This window comes from Musa acuminata, chromosome BXJ2-2 (genome assembly GCF_036884655.1).
Source record: "Musa acuminata AAA Group cultivar baxijiao chromosome BXJ2-2, Cavendish_Baxijiao_AAA, whole genome shotgun sequence".
Classification (NCBI taxonomy): domain Eukaryota; kingdom Viridiplantae; phylum Streptophyta; class Magnoliopsida; order Zingiberales; family Musaceae; genus Musa; species Musa acuminata.
The window spans coordinates 32,257,626-32,278,260 of record NC_088339.1 but is presented as its reverse complement, the minus strand read 5'-3'; the positions used below and the strand labels follow the sequence as shown (position 1 = coordinate 32,278,260).

Genomic DNA, 20,635 nt, shown 5'->3' with positions numbered 1-20,635 from the left:
CATTATTGGATATCCAATTTGAACTTAGCCCACAATAGTGGGTATGATTCCTTGGTTTTGTGTTCATAAATGGATCATGTTTGGATCCGGAATCTAGCGGACTGACATCCGCAATGTTCCATTACCAACCAAGCAGTGTTTCCATAAAGAATTGGTGAGACATCTTTGCATCTCAATTAGCATGTTGGTATATATTAATTTTTGGTAAATGATATTTAATTAGATCAATTCATTTCAAAAATAGTTTAGAATGTGGTCATTTATTCATCCAATATTTAATTTTTTTTCTATATAGAGTGTGTTTGTCGTTATATTTTGGACTGCTTTCTTTTTTTTTTTTAACTTTATGCATCCACGTGCCATCATTCTATTGGTTAGCGGATTCCCTGTCCTCGGTGGGGCCAAAGGGAAGCGGCCGCCTTCAGCAAGCGCAGCGTACGCTCGTAGTGGATGTGGCTCGTAATCGGAGCCGCGCGTCCCCGTTCCTGTGCTCCCGCGTAGACCGGGATTCCCCCACCTTGCACCGCTGCATGCGCAGCTCGCCTGCTCCGATGTTGGCTTCCCACCCTCTCCTCCAACAGCTCTCTCTCCCTCCCCGCCGTCGCCCTTTCCAATTCTCCTCCTCCTCCTACTCCCCCCCGCTGCTCTCTCTCAGAGCTCTCTCCTGCTTCAAACCCCTCGCCAGCGCCGGCGCCGGCGCCGGCAGCGACTACAACCGGCTAATCCAGTCGCTGTGCGCGCAGGGGCACCTCGCCAAGGCCGTGCAGCTCCTCCCGCACGAGCGCAATCCCTCCACGCGCACCTGCGAGGCCCTCATCCTCGCCTGCGGCCGCCACAACGCCCCCTCCCACGCCGCCGCCGTCCACCGCCACCTAATCGACCATGGCCTCGACCAGGACCCCTTCCTCGCCACCAAGCTCATCGATATGTACTCCCATCTCGACCGCCTCAACAACGCCCGCTACGTGTTCGACCGAACGCGGGAGAAGACCATCTTCGTGTGGAACGCCTTCCTGAAGGCCCTCGCGCTAGCCGACCAGGCCGAGGAGGCCATCTCCCTCTTCCGCGAGATGGGCGTGCCCATGGACAGCTTCACCTACTCCTACGTGCTCAAGGCTTGCATCGCCTCCTCCTCTCACCCATCTGCGGCTCCCCACAGAGTCAAACAAATCCACGCCCACGTCTGTCGCCATGGGTTCGCGTCCCGGGTCTATGTGGTCACCACTCTTATCGATTGCTACGCGAAGCTCGGTTCTGTCACGTACTCCGAACGAGTCTTCAACGGGATGATCGAGCGGAATGTGGTGTCGTGGAGTGCCATGATTTCTTGCTATGCAAAGAATGAGAGGCCCTTCGATGCGCTGGAACTCTTCAAAGAGATGATGGTGACGGAACCTGAGACTGTTCCTAATGCTGTCACGATGGTGAATGCTCTTCAAGCTTGTGCTGGTTTGGCTGCATTGGGACAAGGAAAGGTTTTTCATGCTTACATTCTTAGGAATGCGCTTGACTCTGTTTTGTCTGTCGTAAATGCTTTAATTGCCATGTACTCAAAATGCGGAAGTTTTGAGATGGCTCACCGAACTTTTGACAGGATGAGTGATCGCAGGGATGTTGTGACATGGAACTCTATAATATCAGCTTATGGTATTCATGGATTTGGTGAGAAAGCAATCCAAGTTTTTCATGATATGATCAGTGCTGGAGTATCACCAAGCCCCATTACATTTGTGAGTGTCCTGGGGGCTTGCAGTCATGCTGGACTCATCGATGAGGGGAAGAGCTTCTTCGAGTCAATGTCCCGGGAACATGGCATCTTGCCTCGCTCTGAACACTATGCTTGCATGGTTGATCTACTTGGTCGTGCAGGACAACTAGATGAAGCAGTAAAGATAATAGAAGGAATGCGAATTGAGCCAGGTCCCACAGTCTGGGGTTCTCTACTGGGAGCGTGTCGGGTCCACTGCAATGTGGAGCTTGCAGAGAGAGCATGTGTCCGTCTTTTCGAACTTGAACCAGTAAATGCAGGGAATTATGTGCTCCTAGCAGATATATATGCAGAAGCCAAGATGTGGGAAGAGGTGACCAGAGTAAAGAAGCTTTTAGAAGCCAAGGAACTGCAGAAGGTGCCTGGTTGCAGCTGGATTGAGGTGAAGAAGAAGATGTACTCATTTGTATCTGTCGATGAAATGAACCCACAGATTGAGCAGCTACATGCTTTGCTTGTTCAGCTGGTGAATGAGATGAAGAACAATGGGTATGTTCCAAACACCAAAATTGTCCTCTATGATCTTGAACTGGCAGAAAAAGAGAGGATCTTACTGGGACACAGTGAAAAATTGGCTGTTGCATTTGGGCTCATAAACAGTGGCAATGGTGAGGTAATTAGGATCACAAAGAACCTTAGATTGTGTGAGGACTGTCATAGTGTCACAAAGTTTATCTCAAAGTTTTCAAAGAGAGAGATTCTCGTTAGAGATGTGAATCGGTTCCATCATTTCAAGGATGGTGTCTGCTCATGTTCAGATTATTGGTAATATGAGTCGGTGAATATCTAAGTAGAAAATTCACAGTACAACATCCACTGGTGACTTGAGCCTATACTGGGCTGAATGCTGGAATCTGGGTTTTGGTTTATGATCATTGTGTATCGATCACTAATCTAGTTAGGAGGCATCATAAGCATGTATTTCAAGAAAAAGGTAAAAAAAATTGTGGGGTCTGGAATCAGAAGTTAACATAATCCTTTGTACCTTGTGACATAATAGTTCAGAAAGAGTGAACAGTCTCTATCCCTCAAGCAAGCGGAGAAAGAAAAAAGTGAAAAAACAAAACCAGATGAGGAAGATTTGCAGTGAGTATATATCTTCATAAATTTATTTTTTTCATTGCAAAGAGTGCAATAAATCTGCTTAAATTTAGTAATTGCATATTGGTGACTTCTGATGTAGCATGCATGATGTCCAATTGAGGTCAATAATCAGTTGAAAATAACAACAGAGCTACATGGTTTGTGTCCTCTCTTTGTTCAATCAAGAAACTATTATCTCCACCACTGTCTCCTCTGCTTGCCTATGGTTAAACTGACCATTTAACAAAAACTCAACAAAGTCTCCAAGCCATGCCTCTTCCAAAACCCCCATTTTTCATTCATTGTCTTGGCCAAGCTCATCAGTTTCATTTCAACCTTCTCCTCTTCCACCATCCAATTCGATGTCCTGCTCCCATCAATTAACTTGTGCCATAGTCGTGAACATTAACCTTGGAGTGATCAGTAGATTTGAAGCCCACTCTTTAGCAAGACAATGTTAAACAATCATTAGAACCAACTCCACCTCTCAAGTGCTGTGTTAAAGAATAATCCACTGAACCAAAAACTGAGCAATATATTGTTGAGAAAAGTCAGTGTTTTGTTTCATTTTATATAAGTTATATTTGTCTTTGATGCAGTAATTCTTTCCTTTCTAGTTTGATATGTATTTCTTTCCTTGAGGAAAAGCAGCAAATTAGTTTTGAGTTCTTGGATTAGTAATGTTTACGAAAATATTTTTATTATCATTTTTGTAGGCAAAAAATGTCTCTTTACAATATCATAAACTTAATATTTAGTTTTGGTTTGTATAAGTTTGATTTATTTCTTTATCTCATAAGACTTAATAATATATTTTAGCCAAGAAGAATGTCAAAGGAATGTGACAAATCTACAAAGGTGAACACATCAATATATGGTGACAATTAAGTGTTTTTTTTTTTCCCTTTTTCATATGAAATCATCTAATATAATAAGATTGTTTCTCTACGATTTGGATGATCACGATCAACTCATGAAAACCATCCTTCAGCATGTACGTATGAGACTGCGTATATTAGAGAATTCTTGCATTAGTTAGAGCCATCGGTTTCTATACCAAGTTATGAGTTTTAGGTCCCCATGAATTCTGAAATATTTGCCCTTGTTTCTCACAGGCATGGAGGTCCAAAGAATGACTGAGAAGCTATCAAAGGTGATGAAGATGGAATCAAAGCTTCACTTTGCTTCTCTAGTACTTTGTGGAATGGAACTTGCTTTTGCTGTGCATCAGATGACAAGCGCAGTGCCCAGTTTGATGTCCCAGATGTAGTAGGTTTATGAAGTAGATAAGCTGTCATCTTCCTTAGATTACTAAGACTTGTATCAGCCGTTTAAACCTCAATAAAATGTTTGCAATGATTTCTTGATATGCAGATGAATTATCTGTCAGGAAAAAGAACACACATGTAAACAGCTTCTTGATGTAAAGGAGTAAAACATACATCCGTTGCGATGACTTCTACCACGAGAGTCCATCTGCCAACTTAGTTCCGCACGCACAGCACAAAAGTCGAACACACAAACACCATTGGTTACACTTGTAGAGACAGATTCTACTGCTCACATCACGATCTCAGGCTTCAGGATGCTGGATTTGATCTCCTTGTGCGGGAGGACGACGCCTCCGTTGCTGTAGATCTCGTCGCCGACGTGCACGTCCTCGCCGAGGATGGTCATGTTCTCGATCCGCGCCCACTGACCCACGGTGGAATGCGTGCCGATGATGCTGCCGGAGACGCACGCGTGCTTCTTGATGCGGGTGCCCCGCATCACCGTGCACCTCGACAGCCTCACCCCGGCCTCCACCACGCAGCCCGGTCCGACCGACACGTCCGGCCCGATCAAGCACCCCTCTCCGACGACGGCCGTCTCGTGCACCAACACGTTCCCGACGACGTGCGAGCCGGCGGCCAGCTTGCTGGGGGACTTCTTCCGCAGGGCATCCAGGTAGAGCCGTAAGCCCGTGATGTAGTCCTTGGGCTGCCCGATGTCCATCCAGAACCCGGGGAGCACCATGGCGAAGAGCTTTTGGTCTGCAGCGATCTGAGGGAAGACCTGCTTCTCGATGGAGGTGGGCCTGAGTTGGATGCGGTCCAGGACCGAGGGGTTCAACAAGTAGATGCCCGCATTGATCTTGTTGCCGACGAAGGCCTTAGGCTTCTCCACGAACCTTTCAACCTTTCCAGTTTCTTCGTCCATGACCACGACGCCGTACTTGGACGGCTCATTCACCTGCCGAGAACAAGAAGAGCTCAGATGATCGACGAGAGGAGCCGCAGAAGCTCGGATCATTCGATACCTGGGTCACCAGAATCGTGGCTTCTCCACCATGTGCATTGTGGAACTGGATCAGCTCGGCAAACGGGTACTCGCTGATGACGTCGCTGTTGAGGACGAAGAAGGGCTCGCCGGAGCCATCTACCAGCTTGTCTCTCGCCAAAGCCAGCGGCCCAGCCGTTCCCAGTGGCTCAGTCTCTTGGGAGCAGGTGATTTTGATACCGAGCTTGTTCTCGAATTCCTTCAAGAAGTTGAGCATCACCTGCAATGGAACTGATGATGTTGGCACAGGTCGAAGAACAAGGCAGGAAGACTGCACACTGTAGAGGCTAGCAAAGATGGAAGTTTTACCTCAGGCTGATAGTTGATGGCAAGAACAACTTCTGTCACTCCAACCTCTTTCAAAGCTTCAATCTGAAGACAGGTGAAACGATTCTTATCAATGCACAACTTGGAGAGGTCAGTGTTACTTGCACACAATCAAGAACTAGTATGAGTACATTGATTTATCATCTTCAATGCCCTCAAATTGTCTTATCCTCAAGAATTGATCGAATACATAATTTTCTTACGAAAGAAGCAATTCTAGCAGAATAAAGTTTATATGTTGAATCAGTAATGGCAAGTCATGACGTTGGTGTGAACTAAAATGGAATTGAAGTGATGCAAAGAGACCATTGGAATCATTCGGTCTCCATATTTTGAGTGTTGTCAATTTTTAGCTCTGAAGGAATCAAATTGTTTGTCAATTTGTAGCTGAAGAGAAGTTTAGTGCTCCTACACAATTGGCACATATACTAAGAGTAGAAGTTTCCAGATGTAATTAATTGGATTACGCAGGACCCCTGATGTGTGCGGATGCCATGCGGTCACATAGCTTACAAGAAAAAGATGAACTAGACATGATGATGTTTGAAAGTGATACAAAGAAGGATATGGCAGTCGAGATGCGTCTAGTTAGAATGCGTTGCTGCTGATCAAGAAGAATTAACCTTTCTATAAGCAAAATTACAGATCTGACTAATTGAATCGAACACGGTCTTTCCTCAATTTTAGCCAATTAGCAGTAAAGAAAGGACAATTACCATCTTTCCTCAATTTTAGCCGGCTTATAGCTGAAGAAAAGTAGGTGCTTCTCTACAATTGACATCCTCATTAAGTGTAATAGTTGACAGCTGTGATTGATTGAACCTAACAAATCATAACTATTCAAAAGATAAACATGTTGATGTTACCTAAAAAGAATTGAAAGTGATATAAAAGAAGGTTATGCCGACTAATAAGATGCTTCTTGTTGTAAAGGCTGTGTGTCTTTTATCCCCTACGATGTTCCTAAATTATAATCAATTTACAGCTGATGAACAAGGTTAGGTTAATCTTTCTACAAAGTCATCATCTTTTTATTTACAGCTGTAATTTATTGAATCGAGCAAGATCTTTGAACATGTCATCTTCTCCCTTCTGCAGAACAAACAGAATCAGAACATGCAACACTTAAATCAGTGCTCAGATCATCAACCATCTTGCATGCAGAACCAAATTCATCATCATGGAACTCATTTGTTGAGATGTAGAGAACTCCAACTCTGATTATTATACCTGATGCAGAATCATGGGCTTGTTTGCGAACTCAACCAGTGGCTTGGGGACACTGAGCGTCAAGGGACGCAACCGAGTGCCAAATCCTCCAACAAGAATCAGCGCCTTCATGCCTGTTGCTCCTCTCTTCCTCCTCGGTGTGGTGGCTGCTGTGTTACCCTGCTCATCAAATTATAGAAATCAGGTATGTAAAGCAAGAAAGATGAGACGGTCCATCCAAGTAGTTTGCCGCATGCTGCTATAAAAGTTCCTTTCCGTAGCAACTCTACTTTGATACCTATAAATGCAGACACAACTGTAAAACTGTGTCCTCAGGGATTCCTGGATTCTAAACATAGGGCATGCGTAAAGGAGTCGTGCTAAGAAAGCAATAACACTAGAGGAATTGAAAGCTGAAAGCTGCAATGAAGCAGTTGGAGAAGCATTACAAAAGGCAAAGCAGGTGTCATCGGAAGCGCAAATTTCGCAACAGTTTTGGAGCGAATTGTCGTGACGCTTCAGCTGTAATGCAGGAAGTCGATTCCAGCTCGCGCACAGGCAGGATTCATCCATGCAAGAAGCCAAAGAACCTTGACTTTTGCAGCAACTGAAGTAGATTTCCGGTGAAGTACCTTTCTTTTGCTTTTTCAGCATAGTTAACCATGATCTATATACCAAATGGCAACTTAACTGTAATGGTTCAGTTTCCTCTTTGCTTAGTAGCTTGACTTATCCTCCTAATTAGTTAATTATGCGCATTTAGAAATACTTTCACCTTAACTTCAAGTTGAGATTTCTGAATCTATAAAAGAATCCTTGTTCTTCATGAGTTCAGTTTCTGTGTAGCTATTGATTCAATGCATGTTCTAAAAGACCATAGCATCCTCTTATGGCTACAAATGAGAAAATTAAGCTCATGAACATGTAACCTCGAGGGAAGAAACCAAAGTTTCAAGCAAGTTATGATCCCCTAATACTATAAAAGAATCCTTTTTCTTCATGAATTATGTTTCTTTGTTGTTATTGATTCAACATATATGAATGCAAAAGACCATAAGATCCTCTTATGGCCACAAATGAGAAAATTACGCTTATGAACTTGTCACACAGAGGGAAGAAACCGAAACTTCAAGCAAGTTAAGATCCTCTGTACTATAAAAGAATTCTTTCTAGTTCTTCATGAATTGAGTTCCTTTGTTGCTATGATTCAACATATGAATTCAAAAGACCATAAAATCCACTTAAAAGCTACCAGTGAGAAAATTGAGCTTATGAACTTGTCATTTCGAGGGAAGAAACCTAAACCTCAAAGAAAGTTGAGATCCCTAAAACAATAAAACAAACCTACTTCTTCATGAATTGAGTTTCTTTTTTGTTGCAAATGACTAACATACGAATACAAAACAGACCATAAATCCCCTTAGAAGTAGCAATGAGACAGTCAAGCTAACATCCATCCCAACGAGCATAAAAATTCTTCATGATCTGAGTTTCTGTGTTGATATCGACTCAAACTTACGAATGCAAAAGACCATAAAATCCTCTTAAAAGCTACCGATGAGCAAATCAAGCTTATGAACTCGTAAAAATGAGGGGTGAGACTAAAGACTGAAAGCAGCTCCCACCTCCGGTCCGTAAGTAGATCACAGTCATAGAAGGTGAAGACAACAAAGAGTAATGCACGACAAACAAAAACAAACCAAAAAAGCAAGGGATACAAAGAGCTTCACAAGTAGACTTAGTACAGAAGATCTGACAAGAGAGACTGCAGAGTAAGTATCCTTCAAAGAAGGAAATGGCGAGCTGGCAGACAAAGCTTGCATGCAGCGTCAAGATTACGGGATCTTACCGGGTCGTATGGTTGGATTACGGTCGGAGGACGGAAACAAATGTCGGCGAAACCCAATCCTTTCTCCCTGCGAGCTCAGAGAGAGGGAGAGATGGGAGAGAGAAAGGAGGAGAGCAGGAGATTTAATGGCGTCTTCCATGGGTGGCCAACGGCACCGGCACGCACAGATGCGTGTCTCCCCTGTATTGGCCCCGCTAGATTTGATGTAAATAATTGCTTCGGTCGGTTCCTAGAAGAGATCCAATCTATCTATCTACTGTCAGCAATATTAGAATTTGAATTTAAATATAATTATCTTGATATAAATAAGATTATACTATATCAATTTAGACTTCTTCATAAAGCACGTAGAATATTTCAGTTGCATCGATCCAAAATTGATATTCTTGATAGAAACTCAATTTTACGAGTGCATGATAAAAGAACATGATATAGACAAATACGAGATATCAAACTCTACGTTCTCTAATCCTCAATCAATCTATAATTTAAAGATTAATTATATATTTAAATATATAATTTGAACATACGATGGAGAGAGATCAATGTAAATACATGTTACCTCAATAAATGAAATCATCTTATTCACAATAAAACTCTTCAATAATAACACATTTTGTCTTTGGATATATGTATAACTTTAAAAAAGAAAAATACTAAGATCCTTCTCATATATTATTAGTATTAATATATGGTATGTCAAAATTATTTGATGAGTTGTGTCGGCATCGCATTAATTGGTCTCTTCATTAGATGACTAATAGTACAAAAATGTGATTACAGTAGATAGATCTACCCAAGGATGGTAGTGGCAATGATTGCATTTATTTTCTTGTTTTCTTCCATCAAACTAGAGAAAATTCTATGGTCGCCACCGGCAAAGCTAGTGGATGTGGCCTACTTGATATTGGTGACATTATCCTCTGTTGTCGGATGAAGAAGATGTCATAAAATTTAAAGATTTTTTATTTTACTTGAAACTTTTTTCATATATATATATATATATATATATATATATATATATATATATATATATATATATATATATATATATATATATATATATTTTGTGATATTGGATCGATCATGGAAGGACAATAATTGATACTATATCGGATGAATTGGTTCCATCGAAATATATAAATATATATATAATTAGTCGAGTTAGAATAAATCAAGATAATAATATTTTTATTTTCGAAGCAAAGTTGAATTATAATAGCGGATATTTGAGAAATATCACATCAAAAAGAATTCCTATCATCTTTCATGTCGCTCTCTCTTTTATCATCATAGTGACCTAATACAATGACCATCATTTCACAATCATTTAAATAAAAAAAGAATGAAAAAAAAAAAGTAAAGGGGAGAGAAGAAAAAAAAAAAAAAAATTTACCCATCGATGTGAATTAAAGTATGATCGACATAGTGATCGATTCGGTTCTGAAAACTATGACTCATCAATCAACGATATGAATTCGATTATTGTTCAAAATGTAAACATTTAATCATAATCCTTGGTAGGATTATTGGAGATTTTTTTTTTATTTTTTTGATAGAATTGGCATGGATTTTTAGTTGAAGTGCAAGTATTAAACTAGAATTTGCCTGAAACATTGATCAATGATTCAATGGCGAACTTCTAATGGGATTCATAAATCTGTTGGCTTCCACAAGAATCTCTGCATCCTGTAGCTGACATTTTCTATGGTGCATGATATGAACTCCTTCCCCCACCCCTCCTTGCTTTTAGCCTTGGAAGTTCCTGTGAAGGTTACAGGGCATATGGCTGATCGGAGACTGCGTCTGTATGCGCGATATAACTGATACCTTTATTTATTTCCTCTTTACGCTGCTGTCAGTACTCGAAAGAGAAGTGTGAGATTTGGACATGAGGGGAGACATGCAAGGAGGTCCCCTCCCCTCCCCTCCCTCTCCCAATAATTCACACTTCGTTGGGATTCATCTACAGCTTCACTTGCAGACTGTCACCAGCAGAAGCCATGAAAATAGCAAGGTCTGTTGCTGGACATCTTCACCAGATGGCAATAAGGATTCTGCTGTTGATCACAGCAGCCTGACAAGGCTATCATGTGGAAGGGTGGACCTGTGTGACACACACCAAGTGCCATCCTGCATCTTCTTCTTCTTCTTCTTCTTCTTCTTCTTCTTCTTCTAAATTTAGATTGTCATTCAAAGGAGATGTTAGAGATTCAATATGTAATTTCTTGGACTGTAAAGATAGACAAAATAATATGATAATCAAAAGGAATGATAAAAATATATCCGATGAGATTTTCGTATTGAAACTCTTTTATCACATAAAGAAATGATAAAAGATAGATCTCTTTTATCATATAAAGAAACCATCGCTATAGTATTGAAACTATTGCGATCCAAATATTAAAAAAATATTTTAAACTCGGATGATTATAGAAAATATTTTACTTCAATGAGATAGTTGAGCTGATCAAGCTGTAACAGTCATTATATTTGGTACCTCTGAATTCTGTGTGTTGAAATTATATTGGATATCAATTTATTTTCCCATATGTTACAACACCAATGATAGAGGACAAAAACACTCCATCCCTCAATTCTGTATGTGATATGACACTAATGGTAGAAAAAGCTCCACCAGCTATGAACAAGCAAAACTGAATAAGATGGCAGACTCCATATCCTAAGATCTATATTATCTGTAGTAATCTGCACAGCAACAAAAGTTGAGCCTGACAGCAACTTTGATGCTCTGTAAATTAGCTCGTTCAGACTTCTTTCACAACACTTCAGCAGCTAAAGGACTCATTCTAGTAGCAATCATCAGACATCAAATCTGCAGCTGCCACCAGACAAAAGGATAATAGACTCATCCAGATTATGTAAGCAAGAAGACATGGTAAAAACTCATCAGGCATTCATGCAGTCTAGCAGATACAGGCTGATTGATGCAGACTTCCTTTCTTCATGTATGCATTCTGGCTTTCAGACATCCACTGCATTGCCAACCGAGAACAGCAGAGAACTTTACGGTGTCCTGCCTTCAGATTGCACCACCATACTCTTTGTCCTTTTGTCTTTGATGCACTCCTGAGCTTCTCCAATGCTGACCTGCTTGTAAGATTAGGAACACAATGGACTTACATCATATCAATCTAATTAATTCCCCAGGAATGTTCATTCTACATGCCTCATCTTCTCATGTTCTTCTTGGTGTGATGATAAGGTAACTCCTTTACAATTTAGTTGAACATTTAAATGAATTAAATGACCAGATCAATTACACTATCCATCTTTGAATTTGATTGGCCATTCTGTTTTAAGTCAGACAGGAATATTTATTCTTTAAAATAGAAACACTCACAGTGGTATTTCAAAGCTTCTTTCAATGTATTATATCAATGTACCTTAAAGGTTTAAGTTTATATACCTTCAAAAGTATTTATATATATTCACACATATCGATTCATTAGCCACTAAGTATCAGTTTTACGACGGATTACAAGAGCTTTAGATAACCAAAAATTGCTGTGAGATAAAGTTGGAACAAAAAAATTCTGAAAAATTCTCTGTTTTTTTTCAAACAAAGAAAGAAACATAACAAGATTCATTTTACACAATTAGCCAGCTTAGTTATCTTTAAACTATTAACACATTTCTAATTTTTTGGCCATTCAATTTTTTTTTTCCTGCAAATAAGCCCTATACTTGATCAAATTTGCTACATGCAGACACAAATGTTCACATGGGAGATGGGCTTCTGTTGGGCCCAAAAAAGGCTTTTCCTTGTGGGCCCTTATTCATCTATTGCACAAGAAATAATTTGACCATGGTAACTAAGCCAAACTAGCATTAGTAAGAAAGTTATCATAATATGACCTGATACGATAAATGATTCATTAACTTGATAGTCATGAGCCAACCAAAAATATTAACGATCGATCACTCGAGTCATCGCTCGTTATGTCCACACTATAATATCATTTTCACGACGGGAAGAAGATACTTGAGGCTACACTTGATATGTCCAAATCATTGGTCTAAGATACTTAAGTTCAAATGAACTCAGTTTCTTTCCATGTATCTGATGTGAGAGCAGTAGCATCAATTGTGTCAGTAATCCCAGTAATACTGTGCCTCATATCAAGATTTGGCCTCAAGGTTGACTCAAATGTCATGTACAGCAATTTGTGAGGCCTCAAGCTTAATGCAGTACAAAGATGCAGATCTGAATTCAACCTCTAAGAAAGATTGATTCTTCAACTTGTGAGGCCATCTGCATTAGAATTTAGCTCATGTTCTTACAAGCTTAATTGAACAAATCAGATCTATCAGTTTGGAGTCTGGTTGAGGATCATAAGGAAAGAATCTTTTGACATCATAGGTCTATTGTGAACATTGATGCTTTCTGATTGTTAATAGTGATAAGGACTTCATTGATTAGTCAATATTTTTGAACACCCAAAAGAGAAAAAATACACTTGAAAGTGATTACTATTGTCCCAATCATAGTGATGACAAAAGCAATTTGATCAGCAGCTTGATGGGAGGGGTTCCTAAACAAAATATTCATGTATGGAAATCTAGTTTGTGATTGTGCATCAAGTGTCTTGTAAAGATCTAAATTCCATGATATGTTAGCATCAAGGTCTGCCGTACTGAACTGTACCGCCCGATACGGGCGGTACGTATCGGTCCGACAGGTTGTCGGTACGCGGACCGCCTCTTACCGGTCCGAGTGCACTGTAGCACTGTAGCAGTGCTACAGTACTCAGCACACCTGGGTGTACCGCTCGGTATACCGTACCATACCGATACCGAGCCCAGGTCGAAATACCGGTACGGTACGGTATTGCGAACCTTGGTTAGCATATTAGTTAAATAATGGAACACATCTTTTTATTAACCCTAAAATCTAGACCTTAAACTTGTATATACAAACAAAGAAAAAAAATAAGAAAGAGGAACACATGAACTATGCCACCATTGCACACAGAATGAAGATAAAGAAAATGAAACACAAAGTAGTAAATTTTAAGAGGGATAAATGATTCACAGAAATAAAATATACAATCACACATAATGAGATTTCCTATAGATAGTAGTCCCAAAGATCATCTAGCACTTTTATTGAGTATAATGCAGGTTTAGTAAAGAGGTTGCACCATCCTTTGGACATCTGACCTCACAAGACCATAAGCCAAAAACATGGTCATTGTGGAAAATAGGTTGTTTTTGGCAATCTTCCACTCTATTTCATGACCACTTATCCTACTTGGGTTGCATGACTTAAAAACTGAAAAAACTAAATGAAATATGCTGCAAAACCAAGCAAAATGAGGCTGCCAAGCTACTGCAGGTGAAGCTGCAACAGCACTCCATGACAAAGAAAGCAAAGGAGATGATGATGATTAATGCATGTAATAGACAGGTTTCATGCTACTTATTACAAATCAAGATGTAAAAGGAGTTCTGAGATTAGGTTGGCCGGTGGTAGCTGACAATGCAGATTAAGCTGGGGCCTTTTAGGAGTTAACAAGATATGTTCTTCACTAACAAAGCCAAAAACAATCAGACTATTGATAATATAATTTTCTTGTTACATGATGAAGGCTCCACATTTGTCTCGTACTTGAAGAAATATTGGTTAAGATAGAAATCTCTCTGATTTGAAGCTGTATGTATATATATATATTTTTATTTCAAATAATTATCATCATGGGGGTGTAGCTCATATGGTAGAGCGCTCGCTTCGCATGCGGGAGGCACGGGGTTCGATTCCCCGCACCTCCATTGACTTTTTGTAAGTTTGTACGTTCCTTTAAACTATATATATATATATGTAGTTTTTCTTTTTTATTTCTTTTGAGAAACTTGCAAATAGTTAAATAGACAAAACTATTCCAGTTTATTGATTCAAAGGAAACTTAAGATTGTAACATGTATCTTGCTTGAGTAGACTCAAAAGAACTAATTCTAAGATTGTTCCTCAACCACTGATCATGATCTACAATGTCCCCCAAAATGATTCATATATGACAATTTATTTGAAATTCTATGCTTCTTTTCTAGATCATATCTACAATAATAAGGTTTAACCATTAACTTCTGAGGATGATAAAGGAAAAGAAATAATGCCATAACTAAGTCGAAAATACTCCGCATGCAAAGAGTGATTTCCCTTCATGACAGCTACACTTCCAAAACCTTCATCCCACATGAACAAAACTGTTATATCATATGATTGAGACTAAAATATTCCAAAAATGATCACTTATTTATTGCAAGAAGAAGAAAAGGCCAAAGACCAGTACAGATAAAATGGAAACGAAAAGGAAATGAAGACTGCAGACATGTTTGCTAATCACCTACCTGCATCATCTCCAAATGCACTACATGCTCTGCACAGTTCTTGGTTCCAATCCAACCAGATCACCAAAAATATATCCTAGTCTTTTTGTAGTACAAGCACAATGTCACTCACAGCTCTTCAGAAGAAAGAGAGTTGCACAAATTGATACTGATCACCTGCTTCATGAAGAATATCCACACACACAGAGAAATACTGTTACTGAGGTAAATGGAAAAAGAAAGATAAGTTGAATTCATTCCAAATCATTACACATGAACAACAGGAGTCTCTGAACATCAAACAATCAAACTAGATTTCCATTTAGTCTCTTAACACTTGTACCCTCTTCCATTGTCAATCAGGAAGACATGGCTTATTGCTCTTTTGTTGATGTCATTTGATTAACAAGAACAGAGAAAAAGAATTCCCAAATGAGGGCTAAATCCTAACTTCATGTGTAATCAACCAATTTGCAAGTCAAAAAGAAGAATTCATGGTAATGCAAAGTGTTCATTCTTTGGCAACCTTGGGAAGCCTTCTTTCTACATGTCAATGCCTTGTAATGATCAGGTAAAATAACTGCAGGTAGTATATTAAATGGGCAGAACATTCCACTCTACCTGAAGCTGTCAAACTGCAGGAAAAGGAGGCATCAAATATAGAAACTTTGAGTTGATTCAATGGTGACCAGTTAAAACTACACTGTGGATGAAGTGTGAGAAGACCATTAAGAATGGTTGCTTTCAGGAGCAGACCCCACAAATTGGAAGCTGTCCCATTTCTCATCTCATCAGAGACGTAATGGTTACAATGGTTTTTTTTACCTCTTTTATCCACTTCTCCTGTGGAATTCAACCTTAAACTACAGTAATGGATAAAGAATAATGTGAGCTCACAAAGGACATGAAAATTACCTTGAAGAGAGTTATGCTTCTCATGCATCTTTCTTTGTCTCATACAGATACTTCTCTCCGACTTCCTTCCTCTTTCTGAGCTTGTCAGTGGAATCACCTATAACTCGCTAAGATCTTCCGCTTCATCAAGGAACAGGCACCATGGATCGAGCAAGATTCAGGATGTGGACAGGCACAGAACAGAGCAACAGGCCTCGCCTCATCGTTCAGATCCCGGACGGCCTTGTCGTCGGGTCTTCCATCAAGGAGCCATGGAAGGAAGAAGCTTATTCATGGCCTCCGAGATCTTACTCATGTAACTTCTGCAGGCGAGAATTCCGATCAGCCCAAGCCCTCGGTGGGCACATGAACGTGCACCGGCGGGATCGAGCCAGACTCAAGCAGTTGTACACCGGGCTTGGTGGAGAAGCCATGGAAGAAGACGAACATCACCCGAATCCTTCTACTGTGACGAGTGCCGGTTGTCATCAACCTCAGGTTAACCCTAGGTCTGCTACTCTTCTACCATCAACTCTCTCTCATAGGGTTTCTGCTCCATCTACCCACGAGCACTGGACTGAGACCAACTTCTTCTCACCTTCCTTCTCTTCATCCATCGCTGGAGATAACCTGAAGGAATCTCTTTTCTGCAAAACCAGATCCCTGCTTATTGTCTTGGATGAGAAGACCAACTGTAACAAGAGAAGGAGAACTGATCCAACGCCTGCTTTCTCTGTGAGATCCTGTTCTTGTGACCAGCAACAAGAAGTACAACCTGAGGTACTCAACCATAGCCTTGATGAAGAGTTGGATCTTGAGCTAAGGCTTGGAGGTGCCCCCAAGTAGAGTTTCTGTTCCCTTGTGCTTGATCCAATATGAACCTTCTCTATGAAGGTGGATTGCCTCTTTCATCAGAGAACAAACAAGAATAAAAAGTTCAACTTTTAGAACCAATGTTTGCTTGCATTAACATAGCGATGATCTACAAGTCTTTCAATGTTGAAGACATGCATGTTTGTTGCAGCCATCACAAAAGGAGTTCAAACAATCATATGGTAACCAATATGACACTCTCTTCTTGGAAGAATCATGTTCTTGTAAGAGCTAATATAGATGTAAGCAAGATCATCAATAGAATTACCTCACCATTTTTCTGTTTAGATGAGTCATATGTTTAGATATAACATGATCATCTTAGATATGTTCAGCCATAGCACAAAATTATGTGTATGAATTGATGCATCTACTTATGCATCACAGAAGGAAGTTGAATGGTTTAGGGGTTATTTACCTCCTTTATATGTCTTTTTACTCTTGACACATGGGAAGAGATAAAAAAAAAACACAACATTACAATATAAGTCCCCTTGTCAAAATTGTTTAAGCCTTGTGTTTATCTTTACAATAGTATGAGGCTGCATGAAGAGAAGAATCATAAGATATGAGATTTAGAGTGCATGAGAAGTAGTGAGCTTGCCTGCAACTTCAATATATTAAGTCTCCAAATCCAAGAAGCACCATGGAATAACATCAACATAGTATTAGCCATTGCCTGTTTAGAATACCTAAGCAAACACATTGCTGCTGCAACATCATAAAAACCTTAGCTGTTCAATCCTCTTCACAGTCACAAGTTCACCTTTGCATACACAAGTCCAATTGCATCAAAACATGCAGGGAATGTAGCAAATATTCAGTAATAAATGTAGCTATGGAAGGAGGACTGTATCAACTTTATCTTAAAGATGGAAACTTTGGGTCCTTGGGAAGAGAGATGTAAAGGTGGAGGTTGCCCTGCTGGTGTAAGAGGTGTGTGGAACTTTAGCTCATCATTATACAGCATCCATGTACAAGAGGCATTAATGGGACTGGCTTTGCCTTTGTGTTTTCCATGGTATGCTGGATCTGAGGCAAGCTTGGTCAGACATGAACAGCTAGTTGAGTAGGGAAGGACAGAAAAAGAGAGGTTGTTTGGTCTAGTGAGCAAAGTGTTGGAACAGTGCTAAAGTCTCACATGGTAGGCACATGCAGGTTGGCCAGGCATATCATGCAGCAATGCTCAGCCTTATGATGTGAAGAACTTGCTGTGAAGGAAGCACTCAAAGAAGCTTGGGAGTAAAGCTACTCTATGGTGCAGTGAGAGATTCATTAAATGCTAATCAAAGAGATTGTGATGAAAGGCACATCATAATGCTCCAAATGAAATTTAGTTTACAACTACAAAAAAAAGAGAAAATAAAAAAGAAGAAGCTATATATAATTCAAAGGAATGAAGACTGGTGGGGATGTTGAAAAGAAGGCTTTTCTTTTTGTCAATAAACTTTTAATTAAGAGTAAAGGACAATACAACTGTGGCATGTTATACATCACAAAGTCATGCTTGATAAAAGACAAAGAGAATATGGAATCAAGTGTACTAATCGAACCATTATTAATTCATTAAATCCTATACTTACAGAGGATGTTGTAGATTCTGTCCCTCCCCTCCTCCTGGAATATGTTGTAAACTGTGACTCCAGGCCACATTCAGACATGCTTTCAATCTAAATTATTAACAAGTTGATTTTTCTTTAAATTCATGACATTTAGGACAGTTTCATCCTCCATGCTTATTTAGAAAAGAGAACATTGAAGAAGATTAGTCCAATATGATTTCTTCTACAAGGAAAACCACCTCATAATCCATGATCATGTTGCTAATTAATGGATACTAGTTGTAGTCTGACAACAGGTGCAAGCACAACCCAGAATTCCATGAATGTTCAAACATTGGAATGCATGATTCTTCATCTTCTCCAACATGTTCAAGCCTGGCAGGTCAAACAGACTTGCAACATTTCTTTCGTTGAATTTACCTTTTTCAGATGTTTAAATGCATTCAAAATATCATAAATACTTCTTTTATTTTCAGGAAAAAAATTAATGAATCCAAGACATGCCTTTCATATAATTTTTTGAAAAGAATATTTATGATGATTTCAAGTAATTCAAAAGATAAATCTACAATATCCACTTTCACAAGGGTACTTACTTTTTGCATTTACTTGAGATTTTGTTATTCCTTACCCAGAATCATAATTTAACTATCCATTCGAGACATGTTCTAAGGAATAAGAGTATGAATGAATATGCTTAAGAAAGAATTAAATAATAATTAAACCCTAATAAACACATGTCTGAGGTGCTACTCTGCGAATATGATCTAAATTTTACACATGTGCTGTTACGAAAATAATCTTAAAGTTACACATGCTTATACTATGATCTTGAAGACCAAATACATCATAACCTTGTTCCAGAGTATGCCAATTAGAGATGAACTTGATCTAAGATGGCTTGTGTGTGTGTACATTGCATGAGACAGATAAATCAAAAAAGAATGATACATTTTGCATGAGACTCCTATAAGATGTAATACAATGAAACAAGGGACAAGATTATTAATAAATAGTGTTGTGAATTGCTCCATTATATTTGAATTATCATCAATTGAATTCCTTAATTACATTGAAATCCTTTGTTTATGAAGGCAATTTGCTTAATCTTTCAATAACATGATGAAATTACCAGATAGGCCGAGTGGGTTGCCTACTTGGCTTAATAACATGATGAAATTTTCGCAGCCTATAAAACTTGTCAATGAAAAGCAAAGCATGAGCCTTCAAGATCAAGCTCAAAGTCAAGCAGCAGGGAAAGTAGTCCCAGTCAACACTGTCAGGAGCATTTCATCGAGCACCTCGCAGGTCATTGTGGTTACCTCTGTCTTCACTCTCCCCCAAAAGCCGCCTTCTCTAAGGCAGACGATGTCGGTAAGGGAGACCCAACTCAAAGTTGAGTACCAGCGAAAAGAAGTTCCAGTTAACACTGTCAGGAGCATTTCATCAGGCATCTTGCAGGTCATCATGGTTGCCCGTGTTCGTTGGCCGCAGAAACCCGCGACGAGGTCTCGGCCTCCTCACTCTCCCCAAACGCCGACTTCTCAGAGGCAGAACAAAATTTCCGGTTAACACCATCAGGAGCATTTCATCGAGCATCTTGCAGGTCGTCAATTTTATAGTATGTGTGTGTGTGTGTTGAATCTCGAATTTTGATGATAAAACCAATCGATAAGTGTTTATGATTTAATCTGCGTTTTGAGGAACGCAGGATGCTTCGATCAGGATGAGACAATTAAAGCAAGAAAAATCATGTTGTGCCGAGGGAAAACATGTCAGAAGATTGGACGTCAGACCGGAGGAACGGTCGACATATCGACAGAAGGCTTCGGGCCATGGATTTGGGCATCGAGCCAAAAAAAGCTGATATTGCGCTAAGGATATCGGAGTTGCGGAGTCAACTGATCGATTGGGCAATAGGCCACAAGAGAGAACGATGCGCCGAAGAATCAGATGAAGCGTCGAGGGATCAATGACATGCCGGATAACTTGATTAATGCTTAATATGAATTGTCTAGATCGAAGTATGTTTTTACATGTGTAGGATTAACTATGATAGCAAGGCATATAGCAAAATGAAGTCCCATAGTCAAGATCGAGATAATGTTGGGAGTTCGAGAGTTCGTCGGAAGTTTTGACGGAACCAGTTGAGAAGTCTCGGAGCTTGCCAAAGAAGCTCATCGAAACTCGCCAAGAAGATCGTCGTGAAGTCCAGGAGCTCGCTAGGAGTCCGCCGGAACATTGCCGAGAGATCATCGAAAGTTCGCCGAAAGAATAGACTTACGGACTTGTTTAGCTCAGATTATGTCTTAGATTTCGTAGTTAGCACGTAATTGGGTTTGGATTTGGGCCAACCCAATTAGGGGCCAGCTAGGTCCATGTAAGGACTATATTGGGCCC

The 20,635-nt window shown here is 39.9% G+C and overlaps 2 protein-coding genes and 1 non-coding gene across 4 annotated transcripts; 2 read left to right on the top strand and 1 right to left on the bottom strand.

Annotated features, from left to right (window-relative positions):
• The first annotated feature begins 429 nt into the window (after positions 1-429).
• On the top strand, positions 430-4,218 carry LOC135606116 (pentatricopeptide repeat-containing protein CRR2, chloroplastic-like). The gene is made up of 2 exons (XM_065096932.1): positions 430-2,854; positions 3,967-4,218. Exon 1 carries the CDS (start codon positions 531-533, stop codon positions 2,535-2,537), a length of 2,007 nt encoding a protein of 668 aa, XP_064953004.1. The 5' UTR covers positions 430-530; the 3' UTR covers positions 2,538-2,854; positions 3,967-4,218.
• Positions 4,219-4,247: 29 nt separating this feature from the next.
• On the bottom strand, positions 4,248-8,716 carry LOC103974236 (probable mannose-1-phosphate guanylyltransferase 1). Of its 2 annotated transcripts, none has more exons than XM_009389018.3 (5): positions 8,556-8,716; positions 6,728-7,004; positions 5,480-5,542; positions 5,151-5,390; positions 4,248-5,083 (listed from the first exon to the last, which is right to left on the bottom strand). In XM_009389018.3, exons 2-5 carry the CDS (start codon positions 6,836-6,838, stop codon positions 4,412-4,414), a joined length of 1,086 nt encoding a protein of 361 aa, XP_009387293.2. In that variant the 5' UTR covers positions 6,839-7,004; positions 8,556-8,716; the 3' UTR covers positions 4,248-4,411. The 2 variants fall into 2 exon arrangements, with proteins under 2 accessions (XP_009387293.2, XP_009387284.2); XM_009389009.3 differs by having other exon boundaries at positions 6,728-6,886; positions 8,556-8,715.
• Positions 8,717-14,275: 5,559 nt separating this feature from the next.
• Positions 14,276-14,348, top strand: TRNAA-CGC (transfer RNA alanine (anticodon CGC)). The gene has a single exon. It is a non-coding gene; the product is annotated as a tRNA-Ala (tRNA).
• Positions 14,349-20,635: the final 6,287 nt, after the last annotated feature.

Bases quoted from the DNA above. Each gene is read 5' to 3' on its own strand.
- LOC135606116 (XM_065096932.1), top strand. From the start codon at position 531: ATGCGCAGCTCGCCTGCTCCGATGTTGGCTTCCCACCCTCTCCTCCAA.
- LOC103974236 (XM_009389018.3), bottom strand. From the start codon at position 6,838: ATGAAGGCGCTGATTCTTGTTGGAGGATTTGGCACTCGGTTGCGTCCC. The intron at 5,543-6,727 runs GTATAATAATCA...ACCTGTCTTCAG, and splicing joins AGCCCATGATTCTGCATCAG to ATTGAAGCTTTGAAAGAGGT. The intron at 5,084-5,150 runs GTATCGAATGAT...TGTTCTCGGCAG, and splicing joins CCACGATTCTGGTGACCCAG to GTGAATGAGCCGTCCAAGTA.